We start from the raw sequence: 23,750 nt of genomic DNA, 5'->3' as shown, positions 1-23,750 counted from the left end.
TAGCCCTAGCTGCAACAAATAGCTTGCAATTCTTTATTATACAATGCACAGTTTAATCAAAACTGTTTAATCAAAGTGCAATCAAATAATTAAATATAATATTCAAGTAAATATGTTGTATGTTTTAATGTGAATATGCGTCAAATTACATTAGTGCTGCTTCATGATGGTATATTTGTTGATTTTATAATGAATATATAATAATTTAAATTAAAAAATCATTTATTATGAATACTAGAGGACTTTAATATAGCCTGGTCTTTATGTGACCACTTTACTTACAAAATTATTCACTATTAAATGAAAACAAAAAGTTAAATAAGGCAGACGCCATAGGTTATGAGAAAGTACATAACACACCCTAAACAAGACAACTGTCAAACTTGTTTGAGTGACAGGGAGGAGCAGGTGATGTAATTATAATGTAGGTAAATGGCAAGGCAGGACCAGACGGAACGGGCTTAAGCCAGCCCGATCCTGAACAGAGCAGCCCACTTCATTTCACATGTATGTGCCACAATACACGTGCATGGCTTCTCTCCTCAACCCCTCCTACTGCTCACTTCAACAAGATGACCTCTTTCGGTCATCCCTGTGACCCTGTTAACTTTCAGACCCTCTGTATGTGCTGATTAATGACATACTTTAATAGAGGAAACATGCAAGGTTTTCACATCAGCGTACACAAAAATGCATTGTCCTTTCGTACATATGCATGCTCTGGGACCTGCAATAAACAAAAACAGAAGTCCAGAGAAGTCTCAATGGTTTATTGTATTTCTCAAAATAATTCAAAACAGCTGAGACAACAAAGAAAGGAAGCATGGCGAGTTTTCTGTTACACAAAGTGAAGTAATAGCCTGAGGAACTTCAGTTCTAAAATAAGAGCACATTTGCTGATTGCTGTTTTAAAGTAGTTACTATGCTTAATTTTGGGATTTCAACTCGCACAAATATGTCTCTCAAATTAGGATCTGTGCAAAAACATTTTAACAAAACAAAAACATGACATACAAATGGATCATATTACTCAGCTTATACTAGTCAGGTGACAATTTATAAAGGATTATCTAAAAGATATGAAGATGCACCCACTCTTTGTTCATTATTTACTAATTGGTTTATTATAAAACCTGCAGTAAATCATTCAACAGTTTTTCGGAAAAAAAACAAAAAATAAAACTGGAACATCAACCTTCTTGGGGTACAGAGCATTTCGCCTGTGATTCTTGGAAAGCAGGTTGGCCTGTGTTGACCTACATGACACCTACAATTCATTTACACCAAATCTCACTTATCTCAGCTCCACATTTTACAGCAGCGTGGGACCTACACGTAATAAAAGATAAAAAGGAGTAAATATGGATCTGATTCATACAACATCATCTGATTATCAAATTACGCCTGGACCCATTAAATGCAGAAAACTGCAATGCTAGTGTCTGTTCGAGAATAAACCTGCTGCATTTGGATTAAAGGTTCACCTTCACTGGAAGTGAGATCAGTTTGTTGGTTAAGACAGAGCATATAATTTGCCAAATTACTGGTCCTAAACTGCTGTGACACTGCTTATTTAGGTTAAAAGGTGTTGAATGGGCCACATGCTGAACTAAAGGGAAATAGTGTATTGGATATTCAACATGTATAAAATGCACACCATGACCTTGTGAAATGTAACAGTTTTATAAAAAATGCATAAGCATAAATGCCTTCTTGACTGCAGGACAATGTATTATTTTTCTCACTCTTTGTTCAGTGCAGACACTACAGTATAGTTTGCACACAAAATCCAGTATTTTTCCATCAACTGACGTTTAAGTGGCGTTGCGTCACGTGACTTGCAAAGAGGGAGGAGGGGAGCATGCAAGCTTTTGACGTCTCTATGTAGCACCACAAGGACAGTTTAATATTATATTTTCGAGTGATTCGATGTGTTTATAATTCATCACTGCCATATTGGAGTTAGCTTCGCGGTAGTTAAGTTTATGGAGACCAAGCCAATTGTGTCAGGCTCTGACCCATGCCATGCGTATCATACCCTGACTCTGAACAACCACTCCCCTTCGTGGCTCGTGGAAAATTACCAGCTTACAATCAGCACAAGTACAAGCTCCAACATCCGCCTCACGGACCCGATGCCCTCGATCTCCTTCAGTCCACCGTGAACTTCATTTTCCGAGCTTGTATACAATTACCAACCGATCATTGTTGTTGAATATCAAAATACGGTTCGTTTAAAGCTCACGGAATATATAAACGCGGGTGTTTTCGGAAGAGCCACGCAAAATACGTAACTCGGAACTTGCATTTCCCTGCAAAAGCAACAAATAAACCAATAGTACACGACCGTAATATTATCGCAAATTACAAGTCCACTCTGCACGCAGTTTGCCTTCTTTTTCTCTAAACGGGCGGAGCGGTCGCGTGGGTGCTAGAAAGAGTTGAGATTGATTGACTTGCGCGTCGTCCAATGGATGGCCAGCAAGGACGTGCTTAGCAACGCTGCGCCCAATGGCACATCTCCATGGGCGTGACGTTAATCCAAACTTTTCGCGGCGCCATCGGCTGAAAACTAAACCGAGATGGAATCTCCCAGTCTGAACCGGTTTCAACCGGTTACGAGTTTGTTGCTTGTGAGAAGAAGAGGCACAGGCTCAGTCTTTAATACCGCCCTGGTGCAAAATATACTTCAGTACAGAGCACATTTCTTAATTAAGGTTAACTTTGTTTCGTAAAATGAACCGGACTGAGAAAATACAGAACTCGCCGTGATTGTTGGCGCGGAATTCACATCCCAGTGGTCCTTATATCAAGCAACTAGCTCGTGTTAGTCTTCACAGAGGACTAGTGTGGCCAGCCAACGGCTCATCCTAAAGCCAGAAAGCGTGTACAAACCAGGCACCAACGATACTGGATCAAATAAACATAATTTTAGCAACTCTGGCTGACAAGCCCACCTTCTTTCTCTCAAAGGCTTGGACTTTAGGTAGGTAAATATGGGGTGAAAACTTTCAGCTAGAGTGCTTGGGTTGGTTTGTGCTCTGTGGAGAATTATGATGCTGTGTAGAAATGCCTAGAAATTGCACGTATGGAGGTTAAGGTCGAGAGAAAGTGAAATGGCTTTGCTGCTGAGGGTTTATGAGGGATGTGTTGCCTGATGGCTCGTGTTCAGCACTGGTGTCACGCTGGACTGAATAATGTTTCTGGGTTGTGTCCGGTTTAACAATCGTTATATCTCACGTAACGTAAAAAACACAACAAAATACATCACGAGATACTAATGGCTAACCGTCAGCGCAGTCCCAGAGTAACTGTTATGTTCTTTCAGCGAGCAAAATTCAATTGTAAAATGCATTCAGGACAATTGTAGAGCTGTAGCATTCATTTGAAGAGTTAACGGCATATAAAAATACACGCAGTCTATTTCTTACCTGGTTTACTGCTAGTAAAGCCTGCAGAGCTTTTGGGTGTAGAGTGCAGAGCATGCTGTTGGTGGGAGGGGTTGCTCCGGAGTCAGGGAGGGAGATCCTTGCAAAGTCACCGCCGGAGAAGTCATCTGAGACGGGTGTAGACCGTCAGAAACATCGGTGTTTGTTATGGACGAGGACTGTTTTTAACGTCAGTTGCGCACTAAAGCATTTGCCTTGCTGTCCATTTAAGCGCATTCGTATGATAGCATGCATGCGTAATTGGTGCCGCTGTATGTAAAGCGATGCATTATTAGGCATTTTAACGCATAAACGTGGCTAAACAACCCACAGCGATCGCATCAGTAGTGTAAGTTGTTGCGCTCCTCAGCGTGGATCTTGGTCCAACCCAGTTGTGTTTTGAAGTCGTGTGCATGAAATCAGATTATAAGTAGCTCTGTGTTAGGATACAGATCCTATTGTGGCTATTGCTTACTGAATTAATCAAGGTGAGGTGTGGAAAAGGCGGGTAAATCAACAGGTTGCGCAGTATCAAGGACTAGTTATGGCACCATCGCTTTATTTAGGCCTGAAAGACTCGTGGTCGCACAAAGCTTGACTGTGTCGTGTCCAAGTAAATTCTTGAAATTTCCTCCAATGCCAAACTTTCTTTCTGGGTTCTTGGCCGTAATGCTTACCTCGTTACGCAATAGTTTGGCTCCGGGGTGCAAATTGAATTAGCTTGAGCATTGGCCTTGCAAGTGTCGAAATATAAACATTATCGAAGTCTCGTGGTCTTATAAAAGCTCGATACGAGTAGAAAAAGACAGTTTGTAAGTCGGAGAGCTCTGTACGTCTCTTGTGTTATATGTAAACAGAATGACGTCAGCGAAAGGGTTGACAAACACGTGGTCTCATTCAGAGAATAATGGCTCATGTGATCACGAGCCCAGTGAGTGGCCCTTGTTTCTCGGACATATTAGGATATTCATTCTGCAAGCATGTTACCTTTATCGCGCCACCCACCTATCCCATTGTTATGGATGATTAAACCCTTCAGCAGGCATTGGTGTGTTGGCAGGCCAGGTTATATAAGGCTTTTTGGATGGTCCTGGGTCGAGGGAGGGGGGTAATGGTCAGCTGTTTGCATTTGTGAACCCAAATGTTCATTTCACTTGACTTTGCCCCAGCTGGATGTTTCCTCCCTGTCCCCCACAGAGCTCTATGCCAGCAATTATGACAATGTTAGCCGACCACGCAGCCAGACAGCTGCTGGACTTTAACCAGAAACTGGATATCAACCTGCTGGATAATGTGGTCAACTGTCTGTACCATGGGGTTGGGCCACAGGTGAGTAAGATTTTCTCACAAACAGGTGACGTACAATACCAAAAAAAAAAAAAAAATCGTCAAGGACCAGTTACACTGATCAAAAGCGACAGTAAGACATTTACAATTTTACAAAAGATTTCTGTTCTTTTGAACTTCAATAAATAATCCTGAAAAGAAATGTCACTGTTTCTACAAAAATATTAAGCAGCAGAACACACATATACAGTATATATGTGTGTGTGTGTGTGTGTGTACTTATACCCTAGTGTATGCATTAACATCATTAATATTTAGCTACTTTTTTGTTGTTGTTCTTGTAGTGCAAGTTATGTCAATTGTTTCTCTATTTTAGCAAAGAATGGCCCAGGAGGTTCTGACTCATTTGAAGGAGCACCCAGACGCTTGGACACGTGTTGACACTATTCTGGAGTTCTCTCAGAATATGAACACCAAAGTAAGCTGAGTCCCAACTTACTCAGGTGGAAGGTCATGGTTTCTATACTTTGAGGAAGATCTGATCTCTTATCACACATTATACAGGAACACAATTTTGTTGTCATTCCCTTCAAACCAGCAATACCCATTTGTTAAGTGTATTGGGGTTGCTTAGCATCCTGCCAAAAACAGATTCCTCTGTACACATGTGAGATCACATTTTCCTACACCTCTCTTCACATCCTTGTCCTGGTCAAGCAAGGTCATAGTTAAAATTGGTGTGTGAGGATCCTCGGTTGACAGTGAAATGCCTCAGTACCTCCATCTGGACAGCAGCCAGAGGTGTGTTAATGACTGACCGTTTAGGGTCAAGATATATAAAACACATGATCCATGTGATCCAAGTTCCATGGATTTTTATTTCTTTTTTTTTCATAATGTAGAATTTCTAGTACACTGAAACCGTATTTCTTCATTGGTAAACTGCACACTCCCAGAGTTCTTATCAATGTAGAGGATTTGTTCACTTTGTAGTGTGTAGACTGAATGCAAATCATTTAGTAGTTTGTGAACAGTGTAGTATTTGGGATGAATTGTCTTCCTCTGTGTGTTAATAGACTTCCTCAAAGTACTGCTGACCCAGTTTGCCGTCTGCTTGCCTTTTAAGATTGCTCTTAACACTCTGGTCATTACTAATGTTTGAGTTGGTTTATCAACAGTATCTGTAATTTCAAAATGATAATGGCCCAAAAGTGAGGCCTCTACAAGAACAGACAGGAAAATATACAGAGCAGGTAAATTCTTTGAATTTGTCTAAATTCATCAAGCAACATACAGAAAGAGCACATTAAAGTGCTGTTGAACATTTGGCTTTTTGCTTAATTTATTTACAGCCTTTTTTTGTAGGTGAAAAAGCAAGCAAAAGACAATTAATTGAAGTTGTTCGTATTTGATATTAATCACAATGTTCCATTATGTTGATTGCTTGTAATAGGACGCAAAGGGGTGTGTCTTCCTGTGCACCTTGACACAGCTAGGCTTTGGCGGCAGGCCTCCACAAGGTCTACCTTTTCATTCCCTTACTCTCAATTCTGCTGTGCCTCCATTCACACTGCACATGCCTCATATGGAGCTCAGAGACGGCAGGGAGATAGGCAGGCAGTTTACCCCCTTTTTTAATCTCAGTTATGGATAGTAACAGTTATTTCCACTGTAGGGATCATCAGTGTCTCTGTGTGCTGGTTCCCCTTTCCCCCCCCCAAGCATTTCTCCTCTACCCTAGTCTACTCTAATTTCTTGTCTCGATCATACACCAAGAAATATTGCAACATCACATGAGCAATTTGATGCTTGATGCTTTGTGTGATATTGCAGTGTTTTTCTGTCTTTTATTTATTTTTTTTATTTATTGATCTATGAAAAATTAAAGGTGAAAGGATCCTGGTGATTTTTGTACAGGGTTAAATGTGTCTGTATGCAAGTAACCTACTTCTCCGGGCCTCACCTTTAATATCCTCACTTAGTATGTGACCTGTATTCTCTGTTTTGCTTTAATACATTAACATTTTTTCTATTTCTCATTAATCCCTACAGTTGAAATGCTGTTAATCCAAATAACACTAGTGACCATAACAAACAACTAATGCACCATGAATAGCCTTTTAAGAGCACTATATAAAACATCTTAAAGCATTCTATAGACACAATCCTGTGGCTCGTCTTGCTGTTCCTGAGACCCACACCAGTTACCGGTGAAAACAGTAGTGCCGCATAAAGACAGAAAGGGGTGTGTTCTTTATTTGACCAACGGAAACATTTCACTGATGATTAAAGCCTTGTGAGTGGCTATTGACTCTTAAAAGAAGAGTCCTTGGTTTTTTTTGTTTTGGGACACAGTTGTTGCGTTGCTCTCCCAAGCTGTTTGCTTTGTTGTAGCCGGGCACAGAATCAAACCATTAGCTGTTTGCCATTAATGCCTTCTTTCCTGTCTTTCACATTCTGGTGTGACATGGCCAGAAACAGCAAAACCTCTACAGAATCCCATACAAACATTGTATAATTTTGATGGGGGGTTATGGATATTTTATTTAAATTTGTTTTGGGGGAGTTCTTTTTGAGTATAATAAAAATTCTTACTGAAGGCAAATCTGCATGATGATGTTTTTTTTCCAATTCTGAATTAATTTGGAATAAACCAAAGAGTGTGTGAAAAAAAAAAAATATTAGGCAGTCAAAGTTAAGAGCAATTTTTTTGTTTTCTTTGTGTAATGGTACAGCTCTGGCAGATTGGCTGGTTAATGTTTGGATCATTAACTCTTGATTTGTTCTCTTGGCATTACAGTACTATGCTCTGCAGATTCTGGAAACAGTTATTAAAACAAGATGGAAGATTCTGCCCAGAAACCAGTGTGAAGGTAAGACTGACTCACAAGAATTCCCCTCACCACAAGTAATTCATAGTTCAATTTAAATCAATTCTTAAGTCATAAGCAACTCAAAGGCTGGATTTGGACAAGCGGTGTAGGGATAATTGAAATGTAGAAGTAAACAGTTCACTCTGCGACGAACTTGACTCTACAAGATGTTTCTAGCAGGCCAACACATTCATTAGAAGCAAGTGTGTGATTGCCAGGTTGAGCTGAATTCCCCTTTTAAAAATGCATGGAGGGTCGTCTGCTCAGCTTAGTGTTCATCTGTTTCCGAAAAAAACTGAATCTGCTCTGTGAAAGATCACATGAAATGAAAAACATGTAAGATTTTTAAATTGCTAATGAATCATCACTTTGACACTTTCTACACCATACAGCTTAACCAATATTGATGTCTCAACAACATCCAAAACGCATCTCTGTATGAGCTGTCAGTTTGCACCCAGCCAAATTAATAAATAGAATATTAGAAAGATACAAAGAGTTTGGTTAGTTTGACTTATGATTCAGACTCTGAAAGGGAAAGAAAATGATAAATACTGTGGCATAACATTAGTTTCTTAATTTAATTTTGATTTATCTGGATCAAATAGTTTTTTTATTAAAATTGTTAAATTAAGCAGTACTTGCTATTCAGTCAACAGACATAACATTGCATCATTCGCTTTAAAACATTTCACTTTTAAATTTTAATTTCAAGTAGTGTTCTTGTTTCTTCAAATGTGAAAAAGGCAGAACATTTTTAATATGCTGATGCAGATCTGCAGATGAACAGATAACAAGTCCTCTGAGATGAGCTTCTTTCATCCGGATGGAGAGCTCATGGGGTTTTATGCTGCCTTACTGTACGCATTGACGCTCTTCACTGCTCTGCTTTATTTCAGGCATTAAAAAGTATGTTGTGGGCCTCATTATCAAGACATCATCAGATGCAGCCAATGTTGAGGTCAGTGAACTTCCACTTATTTTGTTTACCGTCTTCATGTGGTTTCTGTCCGGCTGTCTGTTTTATGCTATGCTCTGCCTCTTTTCAGAAAGAGAAAGTGTACATTGGAAAACTCAACATGATATTAGTACAGGTGAGGTTTGTTTGACTGCTTTTCCTTAGTACCTTAGAGATTCATAGCCACAGGTTTACGAACAGCAGTAAATGTCACATACATTATGATGTGTGTGTATATTTGATGACTGCAATTAGGGCAGGGCGATATGAGCAAAAATTCATATCTCTGTATTTTTTGTCTGATTTGCGGTATACGGTATATATCTCAGTATTTTCTATGCTTTTGTATTTGGATTAAACAAATAAAGTAAATGTAACCATATATTATGTTTAAAAAAGGTTAAAATTACATTGTAAAATTTGCAATCTAAAAATAAAAATAATGCTTTTAAAGCAGAAGTTAAATTTACTAAACTAAAAATTTTAATTAAAAAAAAGCACAGACTTTTTTTTGTGCGGTGGCTTCTAAATGAAGTCTATGAAGTTTGGTGGAGAATCGTAAAGCAGAAGGCTCATGCACTTCTGACAGCAAAATGGAAATATTTCCATGGCTTTCTAACATTTACAGATGGAGAAATATACTTGTGAAATGTAAGTTATGCATTTAGGAAAACGGCACATCTCAGACACATTAAACAGCCCGAGTCTCTGTCAGCAGCACACACAGCCTTTCTGTCAGAGCCGCTTTAAACTGAAACTAAACTATAGGCTTACGAGTTTTTAAAGCCCTTCATATATAGTTTGTCACGTGTTTAGGACAAATTGTATTATGCACTTTCTCCACAGTAGCTCAATCGGTGTCCTCCGCTGTATTTTCAGATGCGCTCGTTTTCAAACTACTGTACAGTATATCGATATAAATGGTATTGCCTCATATCGTATCGCTTATAAAGAATATATCGATATATCATACAAACTCGATATACTGCCCAGCCGTAACTGTAATGAAAATGTCTGTTACCTTTCTTCCGGTTTGTGTGTTACTTGATGTTTTTGTGTTTAGATCCTGAAGCAGGAGTGGCCGAAACACTGGCCCACATTTATCAGCGATATTGTTGGAGCGAGCCGCACCAGTGAGAGCCTTTGCCAGAACAATATGATCATTCTCAAGCTCCTCAGTGAGGAGGTGTTTGACTTCTCTAGTGGCCAGATGACACAAGTGAAAGCCAAACACCTGAAGGACAGGTACGACGGCATTAAAAGAGAATAACTGTCATATTTCATGGTTGAGAATGAAGCCATATTCACATTACTTGTTCTTGTTAATTAATCCATATTGTTTTGTGATCTGCTTTCTGCAGCATGTGCAATGAGTTCTCCCAGATATTCCAGTTGTGCCAGTTTGTGATGGTAAGTGTTGTTTTCATATTGTTTCTCACATACATTAACAATGATGTGTAACAAATGTTCCCATTTGCTAAGGTATACAGACTTTCTTCATCATAAGCACACATACTCACTCAATAAATATTCAGGCTGTTCTAGTTTGTAATTGAATGATTAACTTTAAATGCTGATTTGTATACACAACAAACCATATCTTAATGACTAGGTTTTAGTGGCCTAAAGGTTTTTTCTTTTTTTCTATACAATTCTCAGGAAAATTCCCAGAATGCCCCACTTGTGCATGCTACATTAGAAACTCTGCTGAGGTTTCTCAACTGGATTCCCTTGGGCTATATCTTTGAAACTAAACTCATCAGTACACTGGTGTACAAGGTAACATACCTGGAGATTTTCTTACTCTTACAGACTTTGTGAAGAACTAGGAATATAGTAGAATGCTTTTGCTATTGCTGTTGTTTGATAGATAATTAGATTTTTACCTTGTATTAACCAACACTGAATTATACTTCTATTAAAAAACTAAAATATTATACTACATATTACATCACTTAACCAATCAGAAACCAGCATTCCGGATAATAGTGTAGTAAATGGATTTGTAACATATGTATTTATTTGTTTTACAATGAAATTGTGTAATTACATAGTCATGCAATAATAATTGCAAAGATTATATTTCACACTTACAAAGCAGTGGTTAATTATTGGCCCCTCTCCTCTTTTGGGTTGATCTGTAGTTTTTAAATGTGCCGATGTTTCGCAACGTGACGCTGAAGTGCTTGACTGAGATAGCAGGAGTGAGTGTCAGCCAGTACGAGGAGCAGTTCGTCAGTCTCTTCACTCTGACTATGATGCAGCTCAAACAGGTAACCTCCTCTCCAGTGCAAATCAAAGTAAGTTCCCATATACCAGTTGCTTTTGGGCCAGTCTGATGCTCTCTTTATTATTTGTGTTGAAGATGCTTCCTTTGAACACCAACATTCGATTGGCGTATGCAAATGGTAAAGATGATGAGCAAAACTTCATTCAGAACCTCAGCCTGTTCCTCTGCACCTTCCTCAAAGAGCACGGACAGCTGATAGAAAAGAGACTGAACATCAGAGAGACGCTAATGGAGGTACACACACTCATGGACTGAACGTCACATAGTTATGCAGAATCAGCTTCAGTCACTGATGCCATTGTGTTAAGGCCCTGTTTGTTTCTCTGTTTAGGCTCTACATTACATGTTGCTGGTGTCAGAGGTGGAGGAGACGGAGATCTTTAAGATCTGTTTGGAGTACTGGAACCACCTGGCAGCTGAGCTTTACAGAGAGAGTCCTTTCTCAACATCCACCTCTCCTCTCCTCTCAGGGAGCCAACACTTCGATGTACCGCCCCGCAGACAACTCTACCTGCCTGTGCTGTCTAAGGTTGGCTCACAAACAGAAGGTTCAAGACAAAATTTCACCTGAAATGGCTACTTTAGATAGAAACTACAAGGATGTTTGTGTTATTGTCCTGCAGGTGCGTTTGTTGATGGTGAGTCGCATGGCCAAGCCAGAGGAAGTGCTGGTGGTGGAAAACGATCAGGGCGAGGTGGTTCGAGAGTTCATGAAGGATACAGACTCCATTAACCTCTACAAGAACATGAGGGAGACGCTTGGTGAGAGCTCTGCTCCCTTATATTATAAATGGAGAGGTTTTGGCCACTAAACTGTGTTTATCATTGTATTTCTCTCTCTGCAGTCTATCTTACTCATCTGGACTATGCCGATACAGAGCGTATTATGACAGAAAAGCTTCATAATCAGGTGAACGGTACTGAGTGGTCCTGGAAGAACCTGAACACGTTGTGCTGGGCCATTGGTTCCATCAGTGGAGCCATGCACGAAGAAGATGAGAAACGGTTCCTCGTCACTGTCATTAAGGTGCAGAAAAATAAAATTCAAAGATCCAAAGTCTTATAATGTAAAATTAGAACTATAATAATGTGCCCATGTGATCTACAGGACTTGCTGGGTCTATGCGAGCAGAAGAGAGGCAAGGATAACAAAGCCATCATTGCCTCCAACATCATGTACATAGTGGGCCAATATCCACGGTTCCTACGTGCGCACTGGAAATTCCTGAAGACTGTCGTCAACAAATTGTTTGAGTTCATGCATGGTCAGTCACAAAGTCTTTGAGCCTTAGAATAGAATGAGGGATTTGCATCTGTATAAAGCTGTGATATCTTTGGATTGATCTTTAAATAGAAGCAGATTTGATGTCACATTTGATTACACCTATTCATGCTGCATTTTAGTCATTTATGGAGCAGCCCTGTTATATATATTTGAGCTTCTAATTTTAGCTTGATTATGAGGAAAGCATGTTCTGCTAGTAATATTTTACTGTTCTTTCTTCTTAGAAACCCATGATGGAGTGCAGGACATGGCGTGTGACACGTTCATTAAGATTGCTCAGAAGTGCAGGAGGCATTTCGTGCAGGTGCAGGTGGGAGAAGTGATGCCCTTCATTGATGAGATCCTCAACAACATCAACACCATCATCTGTGACCTCCAGCCCCAGCAGGTACCAAATAACCCCATCCATCTCAGTTATACTGCTGCGTGTATCATTGTGACTCATTGTGCTTTAGAAATATACAACTTTTGAGGAGATGTTGCAGTGTGACCATTTGCTGTTCTCAGGTGCATACATTTTACGAAGCTGTCGGCTATATGATTGGAGCGCAGACCGACCAGGCTGTACAGGAACACCTGATAGAGAAGTACATGTTGTTGCCTAACCAGGTGTGGGACAGCATCATTCAGCAGGCCACCAAGGTGTGATATTTATTTATCCATTTTATTTTTTCCAAACAACAAATTTGACTTATTTTTAAGACTGACCTTAATTGGATGCTGTTATCCTGCTGTAGAATGTGGACATCCTGAAGGACCCGGAGACAGTAAAGCAGTTAGGCAGCATCCTGAAAACCAATGTCAGAGCATGTAAAGCCGTGGGACACCCTTTTGTTATTCAGCTGGGCCGGATCTACCTGGACATGCTAAATGTATACAAGTGCCTCAGTGAAAACATCTCTGCTGCCATCCAAACTAATGGTGCGTGTTTTCAGAGTTTATCATCACAGATAGGCATGTGTTTTAGACAAATAGTGAGTTTAATTCCAGAATAACCTTATACATGTGTGTATTTCCACCTCTGTTGGTTATCTCAGAGTGACAGATCCACATTAAACTGAAGTCAGCTTGATTACACAAACTCACTCAGCTGGAAGACAAAAGGCTGCTGCAGAGCTTAGCGCCATGTGCGTGTGTGAACAGCAGTCCATTACAGGGCTGTCTGGGCAGCTATATATAGCACTGCAGCTTGAACAGAATGAGTGAAGTTTAACTAAATGCCCAAAGAAAATTCTTACTAATGAGAAAGTCTAACTTTCTCTGAACTTGTGTTGTGTAAATATATATAACTGACTGCACTCGTGAACCACAAGTGCTTTGTTTATGTCTGTTTATTTGATTTGTGGTTGTCTGTTTTATATAGGTGAGATGGTGACAAAGCAGCCTCTAATCAGGAGCATGCGCACGGTGAAGAGAGAGACTCTAAAGCTTATATCAGGCTGGGTCAGCCGCTCCAATGACCCACAGATGGTGAGACACAAATTACAGATTTATTAAAGCAAAGGGTCTATACTGAAAGTAAAAAAGAAAATCAAGCTGTTAAATGTGTAGTTGACTAAATATTTTTGAGAAGTTGACATGTCGTTGACTTGCAGTATTGCATTCTCATAGCAATGTAACCAGCAGCATGAAGTAACTTTACTATTTTAACAGGATTTTGTAATTATACATTGTTTTGAAATGTATTTTAAAATTATTAAAATATAAAACTTGTGCATACAGCATATATTTACTTTTAAATCTTTGTCACGGCACATTTAAAGTTAACTGGTGATGGCAAGAAAACTGTAGAAATTGCAACAGGATCCAAACGATGCTCTTTTACATTTCTTATACATTAATCTAATTTTAAAAACGAAATCTCAATTTTGAGACGTTATGCAACAACTACCCACAAGCAGCTCATTACATCTCATCTGGGAAGCAAGTGCAGCTCGAGGCTTTCGGCTCTCATGTCTTTGTGTTGGTTAGATCCTGTATTTGTGTCTCTGTGCAGATAACTCTGTTATACCTGCTTCAGGTCTGTCAGTCTGGACCTGTTCAGATTAGTGCTTTTCTCACACAACACACACTTATCCGCTCATCCTTTAAACCTGTCTGCGCATGTGTGTGTTTTTTGTCTGTACTCCAGGTGGGGGAGAATTTTGTTCCTCCACTGTTGGATGCTGTGCTCATTGATTACCAACGCAATGTCCCAGCGGCAAGAGAACCTGAAGTGCTTAGTACCATGGCAACAATCGTAAACAAACTGGGTGGACACATTACTGGAGAGATCCCACAGATATTTGACGCAGTGTTTGAGTGCACATTAAACATGATCAACAAAGTAAGCTGCCCTTATTCATATCTCAACATTCTCTGATAAATATTTAATATTCTATTGTCATTTATTATTAAAACCAGATTCTGTTTGTTTATTCTATTCAAGAGTCTTTTGAAATGTTTCTTTCTTTTGAATTTGGAAGTGCATAATATTCTTTGTTTGTACATGGGTTTATACTTAGGATTTTGAAGAGTACCCAGAACACCGGACGCATTTCTTCTACCTGCTACAGGCAGTGAACTCTCACTGTTTCCCAGCATTCCTGGCCATCCCACCAGCCCAGTTTAAGCTTGTACTTGACTCTATTATATGGGCTTTTAAACATACTATGAGAAATGTGGCAGACACTGGTGAGAACACAAATGCATCTATTGAAGCAATGTTTACCATGATCATTTATCACAACTTGCATACAACAACTGTACCATGAAAAATGTCATACAGGCCTTCAGATTCTCTACACACTGCTACAGAATGTGGCCCAGGAGGAAGCGGCAGCTCAGAGCTTCTATCAGACATACTTCTGTGACATCCTTCAACACATCTTCTCTGTCGTCACAGATACATCACATACAGCCGGTCAGTTCTGGCCACTTGCTTCTCTCTCTTGCTCTTTAAAGACCCTTTTATCTAAGCACTGTGTAACCATGTAGTTTATTTTAATTAAATAATTAATCAATTTAATTGTTAACAATTACTTAAAATTAATTTGTATTTCTAAAACAAATGTTTGTATTTGAATTGTAATAAAATATATTTTTATATTATTTTTACAACAATATAATCAATTATTTATAGTGACTTTATGCAATATGATTAGGGATGCACCGATATGAAAATTTTGGCCAATACCGATAATTCTTTATACATGAAAGCCGATAACCGATATGTTGGCCGATAAATCTAAATTCAAATTTTTATATAATTTTTGAGAACCTGATTACAAAAAAAGTCTCACCATTAAACGCCATTAAACACTTCAACATAAATCAAACATAAAGCAGCCTTACAAATAAATAAAACAATGCTTAATGCAAACTAGTCAATGGGCAACATTACTTAATGTTATATGTAAAAAAAAAAAAAAAATCCAAAATCATGTGCCATGAATAAATTAAACGGAATAGCCTCAGCACCAACAATTAAATTATTTTAATTAAACCATATTGTTGATGAAAATAAGATAAAAATAAAAGTGGTGGTTATTATTATTAATATATAAATGATTTTGAAAAAGAAGCATCTTAAATTAATACAACTGTTTCAAATAGCAACATGCCGTTTTAGCTGCGTGCGCTGCTGAAGAGCTGAATGAACATATTGTATGAACATATTGAATGAACATGTTGTATCTTATTATTTATACAACATAAACATAATATTATAACTTATATATGCACAAAAAGACGCAAATGCGCAAGTGATCTTGAACTAAGTTACGCGCTAATTAGATATGACGCGCTCTTGGCTCTTCCCGCAACAACGTGCTGAAACATGACAAATTAAACCAAAGAATTCTCAATGTTTTATTATAATAGTGTTCTCATTATGATATTATATATATATATATGATGGTCCCAATCATTGTTATTAATGTTGTGCATTGTTGTTCGAGCTGCGTGTGCTGAAACTGAGGAGCTGAATGAACAATGGTAAACTGAAGTGCTTTTCTGGCAGCTTATTTAACTCAAGGAAATGCATCATATATGAGATTAATCAGCTATTTATACAACATAAACATAATATTACAACTTATATGTACAAAAAGACGCAAATGCACAAGTGAACTCGAACTAAGTTACGTGCTAACCAGAATGTGTAACTTCTGTTGTGGATGCGCTCTTCCCGCAGTAATGTGCTGAAATATGACAAATTAAACCAAAGAATTCTCAATGTTTTATAATGATATGTTCTCATTATATATATGATAGTCCCAATCATATAGTTATTAATGTTGTGCGCTGAGCTAAAGATGATCACAGAAGTGATCCATTAACGCTCTATTAACTTAACCAAATTAATTCTATAGGCCTATGAGATAAATCAGATATATATGCATAACATAAACACAATATTACAACCTACAATTGCACAAAATGCACAAGCGAACTTAACTGTGCTAGTCATGAATGTGTAGCTCCATGGATGCGCTCTTCCTGTCACAACGCACTAAAACACTTGCGCACAAAGATTCCATTAATTATTTAACAGTAATGTTCTCACTACAATATGACAGACTTGCCCTGCACATGTTGCACTTCACTGTATTTTCCTTTTCGAAGTGATTCCAATAATATTTCAAGCAATTAAAGACCATCATGGCGAACAGTGCTGAAGTGCCTCTGCAGGAAATAATGCATTATTTATCTTTAATGTTTTTGAGATGGCTTTAATATATCGGCCAAATTTTCTTATCGGTTCGATAACGATAACAGAAAAATTAACATTTATCGGCCTCTACCGATATGGTGGCCGATATATCGTGCATCCCTAAATATGATTAAATCTATAAATGCATCTTTTCCTGTTTGTTCAACCTCTGCATATTTGTTTTGCAGGTTTGACTATGCATGCTTCTATTCTGGCGTACATGTTTAACCTTGTCGAGGAAGGAAAAATCAATACAGCTCTAAACCCCTCAAACCCAGTCAACAACCAAGTGTTTATTCAGGAGTATGTGGCCAACTTGCTCAAATCAGCTTTTCCACACTTGCAAGAGTAAGTATCCCACAGTGCACCTAAGCTTGTGCACCTCAGAGTGCACTGTCCAGTCTTTGAGCTTTGGAGATGCATTAATTTTTGGTAGCACTTTATTCTAAAGTGTCCTTGTTACACGTTACATGTAATTACTCTTATAATAACAATAAATTATGCATAATTGCATGCAAGGAACCCTAAACTGAACCTTAAGCCTAACCCTAACCATATAGTAAGTACATGCAGTTAATTAATATTACTCAGCATTTACACTGTAACAAGGACACCTTAAAATAAAGTGTAACCAAATTTTTTTTTGTATTTATTTTAAGAACACACGTCAAGATTAGAACCTGTGTCTTAATTGCCTGTAAATAAACCAATTGCAGTTGTTGTGATGATTATTGCATTTGGTTAAGTATTGCACAACATATCTCTTGGGTATAAGCTTGTTGTCTCTCAGTAGATATCTTGCTCTCAGATTAATTAAAAAGGTTCTTGTTCCACAGCGGCAGTCTTTTTTAAATACTTAGGACTGTTTATGTCTGGTTTTATTAGTATTTTCTGTCTGACTGTTTGTTTGTTCTCTATCTCTTTGTAGTGCCCAGGTCAAAGTATTTGTGACTGGTCTGTTCAGTTTAAACCAAGACATCCCAGCATTCAAGGAACACTTGAGGGATTTCCTTGTACAGATCAAGGTGAGCTGCAAGGACACTGAGAGCCATAGTAATAGTTGATAGTATAATAACAGTTAATAAATCTTATCTTTGCCATATGCAAATATTTTGATGTCAGTAGTAATAGTGTTTATGCAGCTGAGAGTAGGGCTGGGTATCGAGTTCGATACTTTTTAGGCACCGACCGAATTGCCTCGATACCACCGAGTATCGAAAAACGTCTTGTCGTTCGGTTCCAAATTTCGATACCTAAGGGGTTAATCTCATCACCGTCAGTGAGCCAATAATCCTGCAGCACTAGGTGTGTTTGACTAGAAGCGACGCGGTGCTGATTGATCAGCATTTGACCTCCGCGAGAGCGTTTCGAAAGCGCACGGAGCAGTCTGCTCTCTATATCGCGCAGTTTGTTTACTACACAGACTGAAGCTCGCGTGACGCTCGCGGTGATTTCAGCGTCTGCCGCCTAACTAAATGAGGACATAAACACATGAACAACATCTCCAGAACTGCTGTGAGAGTCAATTAATGAGCATTTTACCGTTTGATTCGAGTAAAACTTGCGTCATATCATATACACACAGAACTGTAAAGGTATTCCCGGAAACCCGTCAAAATAAAAGTTCGGTTTCACTTGGAAGACACTGCGGCAGAAATATATTAATATTGTTCAGCGGACAGTACATACTGCTACTACTAGGCTACTATTAAAATTATTAAAACTTTATTATTATTTTTTTTTAGAAATTATCACACAACAGTTATTCCATTTTTTAATTTTAATAGTAAACCCCCTTTGTTTGCCAAAATAAATAAACTTTGATTTTCAATAATTTAAAGAAATTAAATTAATGTTTTATGTCTTCATTTGAAAACCAGATACAGAACACAGAATTTCTGAGGAAAAATAAAACCTTTCATTAGGCTATTTTAAGAATAAATTTAAATAAACAAATAAGTTGTTTTTATGCATTCAAATAATTAGACATACTACACCAGAATTTAATAACAATAAAACATATGGTGAAAGAAAATAAAACACCCACTTATGAAAGTGGATGAAGATTTTAAATTTCTTGAAGTCTTTAACAACCTAGAAGTGATGATGTGTTTTAAAATGAACACGCACTAATGTAAACGTAGCCTAACAGATGTGTAAACTGAAAACAATTTGAACTTTATTAAAATTATTTATTTATTGTGTTGGATATATTTTGTTCGTTTGTGCAGTGGCTCAGGAGATGAGGCTTTGAGTCTGTATAAATATCAACATTAAAAAATAGTTTTTTGAGATAATGTAATCTTATTAAAACTGATTTCATAAAACTGGTATCGAAAAAAGTATCGTTCAGGAACCGGTATCGAACTCAAGGTATCGGTATCGGTATCGAAAATTTTTGAACGATACCCAGCCCTAGCTGAGAGTGTGTGGTAGAGGAAATGGAGATGGTGTGAGAGAGAGAGAGAGTGCTGTCCCTTTGACCTTTAAGGGATCGTGAAACGTGTAACTCTATGGGTCATCGGGAGTGCACGGGGACAGAAGGCGTGTGTGAGATGGAGAGAGAGCGATTATAGCAGAGATGACAGCGTTCTGGCAGAGCGGTCAGTGTAAGCAGAACGCACGAATGCTTACCCTTTCTCTGTGTACCTGTAGGAATTTGCGGGTGAGGACACCTCGGATCTGTTCCTGGAGGAGAGGGAGGCGTCGCTGCGTCAGGCCCAGGAGGAGAAACACAAGCTGCAGATGTCTGTGCCTGGCATCCTCAACCCTCACGAAATACCTGAGGAGATGTGCGACTGAGTTTGCACGCAAATGCACAGCACACACACTGCGCTGACTCCTAAACAAACTAAACGCACGACTAAAGCGGTGTTGTGGCTGCTCTTCCGTCTGTGTGTTTTCTAGTAAGTGTGTGTGTGTGTGTGTGTGTGAGTACTTTAGGCTCTTCCTGCAAGGAGGCGATTTCCGCACTTGGCTGTCTCTTGACCAAAACAATGCCAATATGTAAACGATACTGTCACCCAGTGGCCCTATTTGCATAGTACGCGTTTCATACAGACACTTTTACGTATTACCTTTCCATTAACTGCTTCCATTTGGTCACTGTAATCCGAACGTGCATGAAGTGTCACATCTGTACAATTAACTCGCTTGTGCTCGCTTTTTTTTTTTCATTGCCCCTCTTCCCTTCTATTTCCTCCTCTCCTTCCACACATCATGTTTTTGTTTATATATTTTATATATAAAGACCAGAGTGCAGTTTGTTGTGTTTGCAGAGAGCTGTATGTGTTCTGGCAGTGGGTAGATGGTACCTTGTGTCAGAGTGTGTGGGCCAATGAGCGACACGCCTGGTCCAGCCAATGAGAATGTCAACGAATGTCTGTAATTGGTGAGATAGGCTAATGAGCGCATAGCACCTCTGCTGTGATTTGTGTGTGTTGGTGAGTGGTTTGGGACTAAAGCAGCTCTCAGCAGAATGTGAAGCGAATCGCTGAGTTGAACGGTCTGATCGATGCTGCTGTGGTTGTGAGTGGCATTTCAAAACGATGCTCCGTTTACTTTTTTTACACAGGAGTGTTCAGCAGCCCCTCTACATGTTCATATCTGCATCACTGTACAGCATCTTTACTACCATGGGAACACACGGATGTTTCGTCCTGTTTTGTTGTGGGTGTGTGAGCGTGCGTGTGTTGTCGCTAAGCCGACATCAGGTTTTTTGTTTTCCTCAATGAGGACAGTTGCTCCTTTTGTGAGCTTTCATTAAATTGAAGTTTAAAAAAAGTGGTTGAAATATTTATGGGTTCTTGTAGGCTACACCTTTATAACTGCTCATGTTAACTCACTCAAAGACTGCTTTGGAGTTTTTTGAATTGTACTAATTTACATTGTTTACCATGCTGTAGTGCTGCAGGACACTACTTAGAGCAAAATAAATCTCAGTTTACATTTAATTTTGTATTTTTGCATATTTCATTTTTATCTTAAAGTCCTGTCCAAATAAATGCAAGGATTTATTTTGGAGAAGACGACATAAATGCCAACATTCTCATTAGGAAGAAGAATGTACCAATCCGAATACTTATCAATGGTGAATTTCCCCCTTTACTATGTGTTGCATTTGTTGTGAAACTTTTTGAACTGATTAAAGTTTAAAGAATTTTATAATTTTGTTTGATTTCTCTTGGGTTTTTCTTTCTTTCTTCTGTGTAAATTCGTAATTGGAGATTAGAAGTACTGGGATAGTTCACCCAAAAATTTAAATTGTCGTTTACTCACCCTCGTGTACTTTCTTCTGGAGAACACGCAAAAATATATTTTTGTCTATACAATTAAAGTCAATTGGGATCTTGTTTGGACTTTTCATAATACCTACTAGTGTTATTTAATTTTAAAGTGAGAGTGAAATGACGTGTGGCTAAGTATGGTGACCCACACTCAGAATTTGTGCTCTGCATTTAACCCATCCATGTGCGCATACACAGTAGTGAACACACACCCAGAGCAGTGGGTAGCCAAAGTGGGGAAGTCGTGGCCTAATGGTTAGAGAGTCGGACTCGTAATCCAAAGGTTGCGGGTTCGAGTCTCAGGCCGGCAGGGATTGTAGGTGGGGGGAGTGAATGTCCAGCGCTCTCTCCACCCTCAATACCACGACTGAGGTGCCCTTCAGCAAGGCACCGAACCCCCAACTGCTCCCCGGGCGCCGCAGCATAAATGGCTGCCCACTGCTCCGGGTGTGTGTTCACGGTGTGTGTGTGTTCACTGCTGTGTGTGTGCACGATGGATGGGTTAATTGCAGAGCACGAATTCCGAGTATGGGTCATACACTTGGCTGTATGTCACTTCACTTCAAATGCTGCGGCGTCCAGGGAGCAGTTGGGGGTTCGGTGCCATGAAGGGTCTCACCTCAGTCGTGGTATTGAAGGTGGAGAGAGCTCTCTACCCATTAGGCCACGACTGCCCCAAAATATATTCTATTTTATTATAATATTTAACAATATTTTAATTGTATTAATTTTGTCCTTCTGTCATTTTATTTATCTTTCTATATAGATTTTACCAGCATTTTTCAATAATTTCAGTTAACCATTTCACAAAAGAAAAGTCATATGTGTTTGGAGTAAATGATGACCGTTGAATTTTAATGTTTGAGTGAACTGTCCCTTTAAGTCCAGCACCACGTTAGGTTGGTAAAGAGGATGTTGTATACCACACCATCTCAAAAACAAGCAGCTGGAATCAAACCAGCTGATTTATACGAATTCTACCCTCCACCTGCTCAATCCTAGCAGCTGAGATCCATTTCCGCACTAATGCTCCTCCAAGGTCTTGGTTAAAATGAAACCCGTCATCCACTGAGCTCTAACAGTATCCTGCTGTTTGAATAGATCTCGAGAGCGACGTGACTGGCACGAAAGAGTGGTGTTGAGTTTCTCCTCTGGTGCATTTTCCTTGAATAGTTCTACTCTAATATGCACCTCCCAAGAAACGCATGTGTTTGTGTTCTCTCGAGTGATCCGTATGCAGATGCAGGCCTCGTTTGACATGCTGTGACAGTTGTTAGAATGCATCGCTGCCGTTTGTGTTTACCAGTGCCACATCAGCACAGCTCTGGAGATCTGATTCAACAAAGTCTCTGGAATGCCCAGGGAATGTGTTTGAGTCTAGAACTTTTCAGAAAACACCCAAGTGACATTCTGAAGCCCTCCGGATTCCACGGAAGTTCTACAACTCAGAATATTCTATAACTTTGGGTTTGAAGGTTTAAACAGGCCCTGTGTTGTAACTGGCAGTAATCTATCTCCTGTGAGCTTGTGTGACACGTTAGGTGCCTGCAGTAAAATTCACTCCCGTGGAAAGATGAGCTCTCTCTCCCCCTGACCCACTTTACAACAGGAATCCCGTCTGGTGGGTTCCAGTAGAACCTCTTCCAGAAATGTTCAAGGGTCAGTCCAGTCCACCCCCTACTCATTTAAACAAGTAGTTTAGAGTTAAACAAACCTATTTAACAATTTGCTTCTGATATACATAATATACATTTTAGAATTTAAAATATGTGGATTTTTGTATATTTTGACGTCCATTAAAAAAACCTAAAAAACAAAAATAAGCATAATACTAATATCATCTGCAGCACTATATTAATCGCGTGAGATTTTATTTAATAGTCCAGAAAAAGGGGCATATTTTACATAATGTAATTTACATGAACGTTATATAATCATACAAACAGAAAGAGATAAATGATTCTTCCTTCGCAATATGGGTCACAACCTGTTCTGTCTCGTGTTCATGGTGTTGTAAAGCCTATACTGCCATCTATAGGTGTGATTTGCACTATTAAGTGCGCGAGTTGCATGTTTTCAACCTTTTTGATTCCAAGGCAAGGCCCAATGCGCCATTGTCTAGTAACAACTTGCATTTCAGAATTCCAGAGTCGAATGTGCTTTAGGGTTCCCAGTCTTTTTAACCAGTGAATTTATATTTTTCCAGTCATGTGTGATTTAATGAGTAATGAATCAGGATTAAGGATAAGGACTTATTTTTTTTATTTATTTAACTTGTCAATTCTGCCTGATAATATATTTTTGACCTTGGAATAATTAGAAAAATGTATATTCATAAAAAATGCATAAAAACTTACATTAATTTTCCTATTTTAGTAGCAAAATTATTTTTAGTAGTTATAGTTTATTTTAATTCTTGTTTTCTCTCATTTAAAATTATATTAAGAACCACTTAATAAATTATACGAATTTGAATATTTTCCCATCTAAAGTAGAAGTAAATTGGATTATATTTATCTCCAACAATAATAATTATTATACCCGGGGGCGCCGCTATGGTTTCAGAGCCCCCTGTGATTGCGTTGCAGGTCTTTCGGCTTTGTCCTAACCTTTCCCTCCCATCACAGCGCACCTGCATATACCTTTATGA

The 23,750-nt window shown here is 38.8% G+C and overlaps 1 protein-coding gene across 3 annotated transcripts; it reads left to right on the top strand.

Moving 5' to 3' along the window:
- Nucleotides 1-2,143: 2,143 nt before the first annotated feature.
- LOC306850842 (exportin-1-like) lies at nucleotides 2,144-20,990 on the top strand (the record flags this gene model as incomplete). 3 transcript variants are annotated; one of them, XM_079386761.1, is made up of 25 exons in its annotated part: nucleotides 2,144-2,986; nucleotides 4,626-4,757; nucleotides 5,092-5,193; nucleotides 7,516-7,588; nucleotides 8,488-8,549; nucleotides 8,638-8,682; nucleotides 9,610-9,791; nucleotides 9,908-9,956; nucleotides 10,206-10,325; nucleotides 10,691-10,819; nucleotides 10,912-11,070; nucleotides 11,168-11,365; nucleotides 11,460-11,598; nucleotides 11,682-11,863; nucleotides 11,945-12,101; nucleotides 12,346-12,509; nucleotides 12,629-12,763; nucleotides 12,859-13,042; nucleotides 13,485-13,591; nucleotides 14,253-14,447; nucleotides 14,626-14,794; nucleotides 14,889-15,023; nucleotides 17,003-17,162; nucleotides 17,743-17,839; nucleotides 19,470-20,990. In XM_079386761.1, the coding sequence occupies 24 exons, from the start codon at nucleotides 4,632-4,634 to the stop codon at nucleotides 19,614-19,616; spliced, it is 3,216 nt and encodes a 1,071-aa protein (XP_079242887.1). In that variant the 3' UTR covers nucleotides 19,617-20,990. The 3 variants fall into 3 exon arrangements, with proteins under 3 accessions (XP_079242887.1, XP_079242886.1, XP_079242888.1); XM_079386760.1 differs by lacking the exon at nucleotides 2,144-2,986 and having other exon boundaries at nucleotides 4,602-4,757; XM_079386762.1 differs by lacking the exons at nucleotides 2,144-2,986; nucleotides 4,626-4,757; nucleotides 5,092-5,193 and adding exons at nucleotides 5,894-5,968; nucleotides 6,169-6,235.
- Nucleotides 20,991-23,750: the final 2,760 nt, after the last annotated feature.

This window comes from Barbus barbus (genome assembly GCF_936440315.1).
Source record: "Barbus barbus genome assembly, chromosome: 30".
Taxonomy (NCBI): domain Eukaryota; kingdom Metazoa; phylum Chordata; class Actinopteri; order Cypriniformes; family Cyprinidae; genus Barbus; species Barbus barbus.
The sequence above is the reverse complement of the archived record's forward strand: the minus strand, read 5'-3'. Positions and strand labels throughout refer to the sequence as shown.